This window comes from Mandrillus leucophaeus, unplaced genomic scaffold (assembly GCF_000951045.1).
Source record: "Mandrillus leucophaeus isolate KB7577 unplaced genomic scaffold, Mleu.le_1.0 Scaffold374, whole genome shotgun sequence".
NCBI classification, from domain to species: Eukaryota; Metazoa; Chordata; class Mammalia; order Primates; family Cercopithecidae; genus Mandrillus; species Mandrillus leucophaeus.
In genome coordinates, this window is record NW_012103965.1 from 843,720 (window position 1) to 857,210 (window position 13,491).

At 41.2% G+C, this 13,491-nt stretch overlaps 1 protein-coding gene across 4 annotated transcripts in view; it reads left to right on the forward strand.

Annotated features, from left to right (window-relative positions):
- ACACA (acetyl-CoA carboxylase alpha) overlaps positions 1–13,491 on the forward strand; it is a 355,889-nt gene that overhangs the window by 307,484 nt on the left and 34,914 nt on the right. For all 4 annotated transcript variants that reach the window (XM_011990217.1, XM_011990219.1, XM_011990218.1 and 1 more), the window contains 5 exons: positions 3,553–3,696; positions 4,290–4,410; positions 8,294–8,390; positions 11,475–11,571; positions 12,623–12,758. In XM_011990217.1, the coding sequence (XP_011845607.1) occupies positions 3,553–3,696; positions 4,290–4,410; positions 8,294–8,390; positions 11,475–11,571; positions 12,623–12,758 (595 nt within the window). The remainder of the gene's footprint in view (positions 1–3,552; positions 3,697–4,289; positions 4,411–8,293; positions 8,391–11,474; positions 11,572–12,622; positions 12,759–13,491) is intronic.

Sequence of the window (13,491 nt, forward strand, 5' to 3'; positions counted from 1 at the left end):
TGAGTCAAGATCCTCTTTCCTCTCAGATTCAGCCCTTGTTCAGTTCTGTCAGCATGGCACTCTTCAGCAGAGGACCTGGAGGTGGAGCCTATTCCTAATATTGCATGGTACTGCTTCTCCACTTAGATCTGGAGGGCAACAAAGTGAGGCCTCAGGAGAATCACCTCTGTTTGACTCGCTCCTGTGTTTAAATGATTATTGCTGCTTGCTGGACAGATAAATTAAAAGTTTGTATCATACAGTAGAAATGTAAGAGGAATGTATTTGGGAACTGAAACACAGCAAGAAATGCGTAGGTCAAAGTTTAAAAGAGTGTTGAACGCAGCTCACCTACTTTGTGAAAATACGTTGATGAGAGCTGTTGACCCTGAGTTTTTCTGTAGAAGGTCAGTAGGGCAACCTTGAGGAAGAAAACAACGGTTCTGTCTGTGTGGGTTCTGTTCATCTTCCTAGATACCGATGAGGGTTTGTGTAACTGTTATAGCATGATCATTTCAGAGTTACGCAGAATGGATTTTATCCTAACCCAGATTCTGCTTCCTTGGTTGGAGCTTTTGTTGTGAAGGATTCTAAAATCATTAAAACCACTTGAGTCAGCAACGACCCCTATAAATCAGGAGCTATTGTGTGCACCCTCATTCTACTGGTGCATACTCCAAACACGTGGTCATTGAAGATGAACTGGAGGGTACTGCTTTCTCTTCACCGATTGTTAAGTAGCCATGATTGTTAGCATTTGTTTGTGATTAGTGGAGCAGTTTCATTTCTGTGCCCATCCCTACCCTACCCCCCATCTCCCAAACTAAGGCTAGTCAGAGAGTGATATTGGGATACTCTTAGTCTGTTCTGTAATTTTTCTCCTTAATTTCCAAATTAAATGAATGTTCTCACATGACAAACACTTCTTTAGCTCAGAAATAATGTTCCTGGTTATGTTAAGCCCTGGTTAGGTTTCTTCTAAACATAGGAAAGGAGAGATATAGAAATACTGCTGCCTTTTCAGAACAATGCCAAAGCATCAGAACCCAAGTTTTAATTTAGCTTGTAAAGGGAGGAGTACTCTGTTACTGAGCCTACCAAGTTTGCTTCCCATTATTTTGTAAAAATATGGGGTAGAATGGATAAGTGGCAGAGGATCACTTTTAAATGAGGAGGCAAAGACATCAGAAGAAAGTGTGTTTAAACAGCTGGGCAGTCCCTTTTTCTGAGTGTAGTTCTTCATTGATCCATTATTAATTTTGGAGATGCGTAAGATTCTAAGTGATTGGACATTATCAGGTATTAGAGATAGGAAGAAAATAGTGTTTCTGAGTAGAAAATAGCCCCAACTTTCTCTTCTGGGCAACAAGGAGTACTTGGCTCCTGACCTAATTGTGAATATCATGTTTTCAGGGTCAGCACAGTGTCTCCTTTTTTATTCCTTTTCCCCCTTTCCTGTTTTATTTTAATAATTAAAAATACTGCTGATCACACTGAATGACTTCTAGCCGAGAGGCAGTCTGTCCCAGAAGGACCAGTTGTGGACCATCGGGTTTATGACGACCATAAAACCAGAGCCAGATCAGAGCGTGGCCTCCTTAAGTGACAGGGTTTCTGCCTTTACCAGGCTCCTGCATCAACGGACTGCTTTGGATATTTGCTTTGGTTTGGATTTTTTGTTCTGTTTTGTTTCCTGATGCATGTGTGAGTGTGCATGTGTGCACACATTTAAAGATATAAATGAAACAGGTATGTAATGCCCTCTGCCTGTTAGAAAGACTAAAGCCATAAAAATAACAAACGGCGTGTATTTGCTAGAATGTCAAAGTTATGAGTTTATTTTGTAATGATGTGCTCCTGCCTTCATGAGGTAAACTGGCCGTGGCGGAGGTGTTATTAGTAATATGGACTCAGCAGAGCAGAAAGCCGAGTGACCGAGAGATCAGTGTATCAGTCAGAGAGAGGGCAAATGGAAAGAGACAGCAGGAGAATGAGAAAAGAGCCACAGTGCCTGGGCTGAGATTAAAGACGGACTGAGAGGCGGATGGGAGCTCAGTGGTCAGATACAGTCTCCCCTGTTCACGAGGCTCCTTCAAAGGAGCTGCCAGCATGTTGCTCAGCATGGGGCTGCCTGTAAAGGCTTGTTCTCTACGCTTCCTTATCAAGGAAAGCAGTAATCTGAGAGCAATTTTGCTTTCCATATTCCTTTCAGAAAACTATCTTATGCCCTTCCTGGCTGAAGTTAAATGGAACCAAGGCCAATTGGGTCACACCGAGGTTATTACTTTGGTCACCAACTTCCTCCACCTTTGGAGGATCCTAGTGGGGGTGTTGACCCAGCATGCAGGGGAACCTCTCAAAGCTCCTAACAAGAAGGGGCAAAATGGGAATATGCAGGCAGACTTTGCTGGCCCTTAGTTAGTTACATTCTCCCCAGAGACTGAAAATGAATACAAATAGGGAAGAAATTTTGTATCATCATTATTTTTTAAAGGAGGAGAGGAAAGGAAAAATAAAAGGTAAAATACAGTAAGCACTCTACAACTGTTTAGAGCTCTCAGGGGCTACCTTAGATGACTGGCAATTACTACACACTCAGCAGTTTGCAATAGTCAGTGATCAGGCTGCCCGGCTTCCATCTGCTGGGTCAGAAAACCAAATTCCCTGAAAGAAATTATTAACCAGTCTTCAAGGAAAAAGAAACCCTACAATTTCCAAGTCCAGGAATATCTTTTCTTCCTCTTTTTTTCTTCTTTAAAGGAAACTTTGTGGTTTCCAACTACAGGTGCCCTTTGACCTTACAAGGGTTAAACTCCTCCAGGGATAGACCAGGGATTGAGGCCCCGAACTCCCTGGAGCCTTGGAAGGGAAGGAGGAGGGGAAGCGTGCTTGGGTATAAATCACAGCCCTGCACCCAGCACACAAACAAAAGACTTGAAACTCAGGGGTTCATGTATGTAGCATGAGTTGCTTCAAGATTTTGCTAGCTTTAGGACTTGTGCGTGGAGGCCAGTGTTAGGTTGGTGCAAAAGTAATTGCGGTTTTGCCATTAAAAGAAATGACAAAAACCACAATTACTTTTGCACCAACCTAATAAAAATCAAATATAAGGAAAAAAATCCTTTTTAAAAATGAGGAACCTAAGCCCCCAGAGTTGCTGTAACTGAGACTTGTCACTAAATATTGTTGAAAGACAGGCATGTTACCTTTTTGTGTCTATGCACAAAAAGACTTGCAAGCGATAAGGTAGCCTATGCCTCTGGGTCTCAGCCTCACCCACCACTGCAGTTTCAGCTGAGGGTGGAAGTATGCTATGCCTATCTGTGGCAGCTGGTGGAGAGAAAGGGGCTTGCTGGTTTTAAAATTGCAACCATGAATGTGATTGTTAAAAGTATTTTTTGTTTTCTAAGTTTTCTTTTTAGGAAGAAGATTCAGATAGTCCCTCAGAACAACCCATGGAGACTGGAATCTCTGTTTTGTGGAGAAAAGAACCCATTTTAGTGCAACTTGTGAAATAGACCATGCCTTTATTTCTGTAGAGACAAATGTCTTTTCTCTTGCTCATTTCTCTAGGTCCTCGGGCGGGAAGTGTACACCTCCAATAACCAGCTCGGGGGCATCCAGATCATGCACAACAATGGGGTGACCCACTGCACTGTGTGTGATGACTTTGAAGGGGTTTTCACTGTCCTGCACTGGCTGTCTTACATGCCCAAGGTGAGCCCTTCCTACCCAGCACTGACATGGCCTGCAGAGCCTGTCATTTCCGCCACAGCTCACTGCCTCTGTGTTTAAGGTCTTGTCTTTACGGTGGAGCAATTTTTTTATAAAATATTTCTGCAAAAGCTATTGATTTCTCTTTTCCTTACAGCCATATTTTGCCTTCTACCTTTAAAATGTCTTTGGATTTCATTAGTTGGGCCCCTTTCTAATGTCTTACAGCCATGGAAGCCCTCATGGCCTACCTAAGGCTCAGATCCCAGTATATTAAGGTTCCTCCTCATTGTGGGTTTTCTCCTTTGTAATAGTCATTCATTCCTCAGAGGAGCATCCCAGAAAGCATGGGCACACTGAAATCAAGAGTCAAAACACACCGCTTTGTGCCAGCCTCCTAAATGAGACTATTGACCTATACATGTTCCTTGGGCCTTGGCACATAAGTAGGATTCTTCCAGCTGAAGATTGGGACTATTGGGTGTAATTCCATATGTAGGCCCTGCTATCTTTGTCTATAGCTATTGTTGCTGAGTTGGAGTCTAGGGCTGTCATTCATTGATTGCTGTGCTCTTTCTCTTCCAATCTCCTTTTAGAGCGTGCACAGTTCAGTTCCTCTTCTGAACTCAAAGGATCCTATAGACAGAATCATCGAGTTTGTTCCCACAAAGGCCCCATATGATCCTCGATGGATGCTAGCAGGCCGTCCTCATCCAAGTATGTATATGTCTGAGGACCCCATGGTGTCTGACTCTCAAGCTTTTAGTGTTCTTTTCAATCAGTATCCAATTCCTGAACAATCGCATGTGACTAAGAAAACAGAGCTAAGTACCTGGAAATGAGAAAGACCTAAAAACCAACCCTCTGAAGAAAAAGGTGGGAAATCCTTCATGAACAAATGAAAAACAAATAAAATGAGATTTCCCAATCACCCATCGAGTCAAGTAGTGCAGTCACTAATACATTTCTTCTGTTTATTCTGTTATTGAAGCACTTATTACTTAATAGGTTCAAAGACTTTAAAACAGTTCAATATAAGCCATAAAATCATAGAATTATAGGACTAGAATCTTCAGTCATCTAATCCCTATAACCAAAAGAGATTAATCAGTTTCGTTGCAGCAAATGTCTTTGAGATCCTTCAGGGTAGAATAGGACTTCACTTTTCTCAGCAAGCTCTAAGCAGCCACCCTGCAGGTGCCCTTCTTTTCTTATGGTATTGGTAATGGTATTGGTACTTGCTCAGTAATTAATAGAAGGCTACTTTGTAAGCTCATTTATTCATGAAGAGATTGTCCAGAACTTTTGATTATATAGATACATGGAGTGAGAATAAGGCCTGCCTCCAGATATATCTAATCTGTTGCTTTTTTGGGAGCTGATTTTACCTAACTTAGAAACAAAACAGGAAAAAGAAGTAACTCTGTGTACATTCTCATCTGTCAGTCCATTTGGCTGTTCTAGCAAACCTCACTTATCAGGAGGTTCTTTTGTGGAGCACCAAATCCCTCTGCTATACTTTGAAACCATTTTTTCAAACTATGCGAGGAAGTGTTTGTTCTTTTTTGCATGTTTATCGCAACGATTGCAAAGAAAGGCTATATATAAAAGTAGAAGAGATTGCAGAAGGTATTTTATGAAGTGTAAAAGTCATTGTGATTTTGCTGAAAGAGAGGTCTTCATAAGGAAGATCGTATAAACCTTTGTAGGTACCCACTGTAAGCCAGGTGGGACTGTAAAGCACTTCCATATATGTTATCTTATTTGCACTTACAACCTCTCATAGGTAAAGAGAGATAACCATTTTTTTTTTTTTTTTTTTTTGAGCCGGAGTCTCGCTCTGTGGCCCAGGCTGGAGTGCAGTGGCTGGATCTCAGCTCACTGCAAGCTCCGCTTCCCGGGTTTACGCCATTCTCCTGCCTCAGCCTCCCGAGTAGCTGGGACTACAGGCGCCCGCCATCTCACCCGGCTAGGTTTTTGTATTTTTTTAGTAGAGACAGGGTTTCACCGGGTTAGCCAGGATGGTCTCGATCTCCTGACCTTGTGATCCGCCCGTCTCGGCCTCCCAAAGTGCTGGGATTACAGGATTGAGCCACGGCACCCGGCCGAGAGATAACCATTTTACAAAAATCAGAGAAGTTGAGTGATTTGTACAAGGTCACATAGCTATTACATAGCTATTATATTGTTTTTCTAAATATCTACATTAGGCTTTCTATTGTATAAAAACATGAGAGAAGTGTTTATTTTAATTTATAACTTTACCTGTTGTCTTCAGTGCCTTTTCTTGTTAATTTTAATAAAACTAAATAGTTTTTCTTACATAGCCTGGAAAATCACCATACTAATCTTTTCCCTGCTGTTTCTTTTTTTTTTTTTTTTTTTTTTTTGAGATGGAGTTTTGCTCTTGTCCTCCAGGCTGGAGTACAATGGCGTGATATCAGCTCACTGCAACCTCTGCTTCTATTTACCCCTTCTTTTTGTACCATGATTATGATAAGAACTATGAGCCTAAGATTACGTGTCAGCCTTTTTTTTCTTTTTTTTGAGACAGAGTCTTGCTCTGTCACCAGGCTGGAGTGCAGTGGCGCAATCTCAGCTCACTGCAACCTCCGCCTCCCAGGTTCAAGTGATTCTCCTGCTTCAGCCTCCCGAGCAGCTGAGACTAAAGGTGTGCGCCACCACACCCAGCTAATTTTTGTAATTTTAGTAGAGACAGGGTTTCACCATGTTGTCCAAGATGGTCTCCATCTCTTGACCTCACAATCCACCCACCTCCCAAAGTGCTGGGATTATAGGCATAAGCCACCACGCCTGACCACCTGTCAGTCTTAAAATGCAGGACTTTTCTGGGAATGAAGTGAGCCTCTTCACTTCTAGAATTTGGAACCAGACTTAGTGAGTGTTTTCCTGGGAAATACGGGAAGTCATCTTAGCTGGCTTCTAAGGTTCTGCATCGGAACTGGGTAGGATCTACTCTCTGGGGACTGTGAAGCACAACTACAGTAGTCAGTGACTCCTCCCACCCTTAGCAGCAGGGTTTTAAACAAAGAAAACATTTCCATCTTGAAGTTACTTCAGTAGTTCCAAATCCCTGTTATAAAGTGAGAATTAGAAAATGATCCAAGGATATAAAGTTAAAATTCAGTATTCTGATGAACGTAGAAATTTGGTTTAGAACCTTCACCAAAATTTGAGCCCTTCTTTCATGGGTGAACAAAAGTATGTGTGTATATGTGGGCATTATCCTGGCCATTATTAATGAGATCCACAGAATAAAATGAAATTTGTGATAAACTAAGTTTTCTGTTTTTTGGATAATATTTTTTCATTGACTCCCTAGTAATTCATCCTGCTGTCTATGTGCAGCTAACACTCGCTCCCAAATCGAGTGACTTCAGATTTTAATTTAGTGGAAGCGTTAAAGAAAGCAGATGATTCCCTGTGATAAGTTAAAGCAGATATCTTCTAGGTGAAAAGTTAAAGTCATTTATCAGAGGAGATAGTGCTGTGATATTCTTCAAACTGACGCCCAACACAAGACCAGAATCTAAACGATCGGCTTTGGGCTCACGGATGGAGAGATAATTTTGAAATGGATGATCACATTTTACACTGGGGCCATAGAGGCAAGGAATGTAGAACACAGTAATTACAAGTTTAGTCTTGATAAAACACTCTCCATCCTGTTTAAGTCAGCAGAGGTTAGCTTGCTCAGATCTCCACTTTTAATTGGTTTTGGACTTGGGTTTTTAGCGGGTGGAGGGCCATGTTCAAATTAGAAGAATCACTAAAACCGTGAGCTGAGAGGGCAAACCAGGAAACACTTATTTGCAGAAGCTTTTACGGGGCTTTGGTCAAACATTCATACCTGTGGAACAAGTTTTTTTCTTAAACTAATAGGTTGAAAATTTTGGGTCTTGCCAGTGAAGGAAATTCCATGTGCAAGGAAGATTAATGGCATTAAGTATGTGCATCTTAACCATTGTATTTTTACTACCTGTCAAGAATATGTGGCCCTTTTTTGTAGTAAGATTATACTTTATCAGCTGTTTAATAAAGTAGATATATCTTGTTGCTTTTGTAGCAGAGAAACTGAGTTCCTATTTTTCCCTCCAAATTTGGATCCTTATCTGATCATTAATACTTATTGTTTGGTTGTTTTCAGCCTTTGGTTAAAAGAAAGTCAGTGGAATCAAACAAAATTGTAGGGCAAGTTTTAAAATAGAAATAGACATTTTGAAAATATCTTTAATGACTTGGCTGCCTTTTGACAAATATTTGTAGTGTCTTGAAGAAAGTCAAGTTATTTATTTAAAAACATGCAATCTCTCTCTGCTAGCTGAACCCCGCCGTTTAACAATAAATGATGCTTTGCTGATAAATGATTCTTTTTATGCAGACTAGCAAATGAAATAGAAGATGATGTCTGAAGGCAGATGAACATTCAGCTGCCTAGTGCTTCCATCTATTATAATTTGATTAAAAACAACAAACTCCCCAAAATAATCCCCCAAACCACCTTAAATTCGTCAGTTCCAGTGCATTGTCAATGGATTCACTGTCCTTATTCTCTGTTTTCTTTCTTTCCCTTCTGTAGCCCAAAAAGGTCAATGGTTGAGTGGCTTTTTTGACTATGGATCTTTCTCAGAGATTATGCAGCCCTGGGCACAGACTGTGGTGGTTGGTAGAGCCAGGTAAGAGCTCTTTTGTTTTGGCAGCTCTTTTTCCTCCCAATTAAAAATAAGAAAGAAAGAGCCATGGCTATGTAGATATATACCAATAATGTTCTCTTTGTCTGAACTGTCTAAGAATATTGGATTATAGCCATGCCCAAGGCAGAATAATTGGAGTGCTGGTTCTCAGTTGCCATTTTGTGTGTCACTCCAATGATGCATTTAATCTGAAGGCTAATTTTGACAACATTTCCTTTTTATAATGTTTCAGGAAAAACACTTTAGGAGCCGTAAAGCCCAACTACAATAGCCAGAGCCCACCAATGACTTTCCCTCTCCCAAAGACAATTTTCGTTCAGGAATAGGTGACAACTGATTCAGAGACTCATCTGCTTTTCTAGAAGTGTAACTGGAAAGAGGCTCTTCATGGCACCGAGATTATTTAAGTGACAAATGTACTATATTAGATTATAATCAGATTTGAATTGCCAAAAAAAAAAAAAAAAGAGAGACGTTTACCTGAAACAGGAGTAAAATAAGCTGAAATAGGTTGCCAGAATACCTATATTTTTCAAGTGGGAAATTGAAGTTTCTATTAAATTTTAATACCCATTCTAAGAAGTGCTTCACTCAACAGCAAGCTCTGCGCAAAATAATCTGTAGCGCTTGCTATAACGAGCTATAACAAGCACCTGCCACGACTGATCTTAATCTACTTCTGCACTGCAGAGACATGCTGCTGAGGGACCGCATCTGGAGCTCACCTTCCTCTGGGGGCAATCCGTTTTTCTTATCTTGGTGAAAAGTGGCACCTGCTCAAGATTCTCAAACATGCCACATTGGGTTGAGATTTAGATTCTAGCCTTGAAAATAATTCTAGGCTCTGTGGTTCTCTCAGTACAGCAGGTCAGCACGCCTCCATGCTGCCTGTGACAAGAATCCATCAGAGGGCAAATCCCACAGACAGGGTCTTCCTCTGTGACTCTCAATAGGATTCTGGCCTGGAGTCAGCTCAGACTGAATGTCCCAGAGCCTACCTGTCTGTTTTCTTTAAAGTCTCAGGTCTTTTATCTCACCCCAGGCTTCTCAGTCCCAGTGAGAAGTATTCTCTGTGCCTGGTAAAATTCCCACTGGGGAGCTGAAAGTAGGAGATGCACTGGAGCGAGAACCCTGATACTCAGCTTCTGTATCAGCTTGTTAGATTCCTCCTGGCACACTAAGACCAACTTTTTTGAGATTTGTTTCATCTATTCTGCTTCAATTTTCCTGTCTGTGAAAAAAACATGACAGATTTTAAGTCTCAGAAAGCCAAACCTTTGTTAAGTTCTTTAAGATACTCCTGTGGGAAATAAGAGAATAATACTTTACACTTATGATTAGAAGAATAGGGACTGCTTTGCGACCAAGATCAGTCAAGCTTGGCTTTGGTTAGCTCTGCCATTGTTTATTGCAGCACTCACTCTGACTTTCTCCTTTCTTTCCATCTGACGAGTTCTGAGCTTCTTACTCCAAACACATACACATGCTCACAAGTATATAAAACACAAATGGAGCTCTAGCTTCTTTCAAAAGCAATGGCATTTCAAGAAATAAATATAAATGTATTCTTCTGGGATTGTTACTGTAAGTGCTGCCAAAACTCATCTTTGGTATGTATGTTTGGAATATGTGTGCTATTGGCTGTAAATTGTCTTTTATTATTCCATGGCACCTTGTCCAGGGACACACTATAAAACAAGATGTAGCATCTTCATGTGCTAGCCTGATAAAATTTATATGAAGTATAATAGAAAACAGAAGTTGTTCTGAGCTGTTTTCAAGTTCAATAAATAACTGTAATACTCGGATAAAGATGTTCTTTATTAGGTCACATGGGCCCTAATATATAAGTTATAAGTTACCGATTTAGGGTGGCTTTTGCAATTACAAGTTTCCAGTCGGATTATTAATCATTGTGAACAGAAATATTTCTAAACCCTCCTGTGTACCTCCTGCTCGTTGTCTGGTTGTCTAGAGGGCTTTTGATTCTGATTCAGTGCAGGCAAGTGACAAGGGGGTGGGTGGTCTCCACTCAGGCCCTTGTCAGGCCTCTTGTGATGACAGGAATCCATTTTCAGTAGCCAATTTAACAACCAAAGGCCATCCGTCATGGAAAAGTTTGTTATGGAGATGCTGTGGGGAATGAGAGACTATAACCCATCCCAGCCCCAACCCCAAGGAATGCAACAGTGAGAATGAAGACTGAATCACATTTTCCAGAGTAAAGACTCACCCTATACTTTGTTTTGCTCTCTGATTTTTCCTAAAAAATCTTTATGAGGACCAAATTGGGAGGTCATAGTGGAGTATAAGGTGCAGAGGCTTTGAGCTCCTAAACAGTTTTTTAAATTAACATAGCTTTGAGATTAAATGTATACTTCTAATATAGATTTCACGAGGATTACTACTAAAAATTATCCTCGTCCCATTGGTCTTTTCCAAGAAAGGAGAAAGTTAAGGGCTTGTTGATCCACTTCTCTACTCTTGGCGTGTATTTTTCATCATTCTCATAACATGCCTACATATCCCTATCCACACACCCAATAGTAAGACCTATTGTACCCTCAAATCTTATCTGGAACCACATTATTAATATTCCATAGAAAATTACAACTCCATTTCAGCAAGGTCAGCCCTCATTAAAAGTTACTGAAAGTCTCAGATTCCTACTGCCTTTCAGACCATTTCCTACCATCTTCACCAAGGAGATGCTCTAGAGTGAACTGAGAAGTTTCATTTGGCAGCTACAGAGGTAGGAATGTGTATATGTGCTAGGCTGTTGAGTCTAAATGCAGAGGTTCCCCTAGAACAGCCCTTGGTTGAATCGATCTTGTGTTGGGACATTTCCGAATAGAAGTGATTCTGAGGGTGGTTTCCCACCATATTTAGAGAGTAAATATCAAATCCATAGCATCTCACATTTAACTCGTAGAAGAATCAGATTCCCCCTGCTCTCTGTGTTTGTTTCTAGTTTTTTCCCCAATGTCTTGATGTGGAATTGGAAAACAAATGGCTAGCTATAATGGTAACATACATTGGGTTCTTATGTGGCTCATTTTTTATCAGGCTAGGAGGAATACCTGTGGGAGTTGTTGCTGTAGAAACCCGAACAGTAGAGCTAAGTATCCCAGCTGATCCAGCAAACTTGGATTCTGAAGCCAAGGTAGGCTACTCAAGTACACTGTGAGCCTGTGCTTGGAGGGTTTTTCTCTTTGCAGTGCCTGTGGATACATCAGGAGCATTGCAAACCATCAGTTTTAGAGGGAAGGGCATCAGCAGCCTTGAATGATTTTAGAACATCATGTGCTCACTTTTAAGATAAGTCTAGATGGACTAGAAGCTAAATTCTGCCTCAAAAATTAAATAAGTCTTTACAGTAGTCTTCTTGATGCTAGAAAACAGTATACTTTTGTTGGGGAGATGGTCTTCCAGAAAGGCAGCTGAGATAATACTGAAGGCTCTTTGGTCCCCGATTCTTTGAGTATACACATGGAAGAGCTACAACTAGAGTTAATGGTGAAGTCATGCCCTAATGCAAAGCGCGAACACCACAGCCTTTTTTTTTTTTTTTTTTTTGAGACATGGTTCGTGGCCCAGGCTGGAGTGCAGTGGTGTAATTTTGACTCACTGCAGCCTCGACCTCCTGTGCTCAAGGGATCCTCCCACCTTGGCCTCCCAAAGTGTTGGGATGAGCCACTGTGCCTGGTCCCATTTTTTTTTTAAGGATGGATTACATTTTCACATCCTGACACCATTCAGAAAGTGAGGGGTCAGGGAGGCCAGGGAGGAGGCTATTCAGCAGTGTGACATCAAGTGTCTATTGATTAGCTACAGTACAGGAAAATGCTATACTAAGCACAAAGGCGAAAGGACTGGGAGACTATGTACAATTGACTTGCTTTAACGAGTAGCACAATGGGGCCATTTTAAGTAGCTTTTGAGAAACCTAGAACAAGGGTCCTTAGGACTGCATTCTTCCCTTTTGACTACAGAGTTGTTATAATCAGGACTTAAAAAGAATAGTATTTAACAAGGTCAAAGATCCAGGATCCTTTCTTCTTTTTTACTCCAAACATGATGATCTGATGAACAGTAGTTTTTGTTGGTCTGATTTTTAGTTTTCAGTTTTAAATAAGTAAAATCTTGTTCACCTTGGAGAGATTTCCCCCTGGAGCTGTGTTGTTAATTGTGTCTTCTTTGACTTTTCCCAATAGATAATCCAGCAGGCTGGCCAGGTTTGGTTCCCAGATTCTGCGTTTAAGACGTATCAGGCCATCAAGGACTTCAACCGGGAAGGGCTGCCTCTGATGGTCTTTGCCAACTGGAGAGGCTTCTCTGGTGGAATGAAAGGTGACTGGCCTGCCTGTGGGCTGGAGGGGCATCACTGATTACTGGGCACTCTGCAGCAGAGGGAGTGTGTAGGTTCAGCGGAATCTGTGGGTGTCCTAATAGCCTAGGCTTTTTGGGGATTCTGCCCTCTCTGAGACATCTTTTGAGTTGCAACTTGAATGGAAAAAAGTACACTTTGGCCGGGCGCGGTGGCTCAAGCCTGTAATCCCAGCACTTTGGGAGGCTGAGATGGGCGGATCACGAGGTCAGGAGATCAAGACCATCCTGGCTAACACGGTGAAACCCCGTCTCTACTAAAAAAAAAAAAAAAAAAAAGTACACTTTATAATTTATAATTCCATACACAATTTCAGAATAATCTACTACTAGTGTTATTGAGGTGACCTACTGTTGTGGATTTAGCTCTGGTACTGAATTTGAAAATGAATTTGAAAATGAACAAATTCAGTACCGGAGGCTGTTCTTTGTGGCAATTTGTGCTGTTGTATTATTATATAACAACAGCCCTGAGCCTGTGGCTCCAGCATATTAGACCATTATTATAAAAGCTCTACTCCATGCTATGGGAATTGCTAAGTAATTAGGCAGCCAGTATCACCATTTACGGAGAATCCTTAATGTGTGGAGCAACTGTGGACACTACAGGGAGAGCCCAAGGAAACACCACCTCTTATAGTAGTGAAGCTCTCTCTCTCTCGTGGCCAGAGAATTCATGGCCATGCTAAGCCAGAGA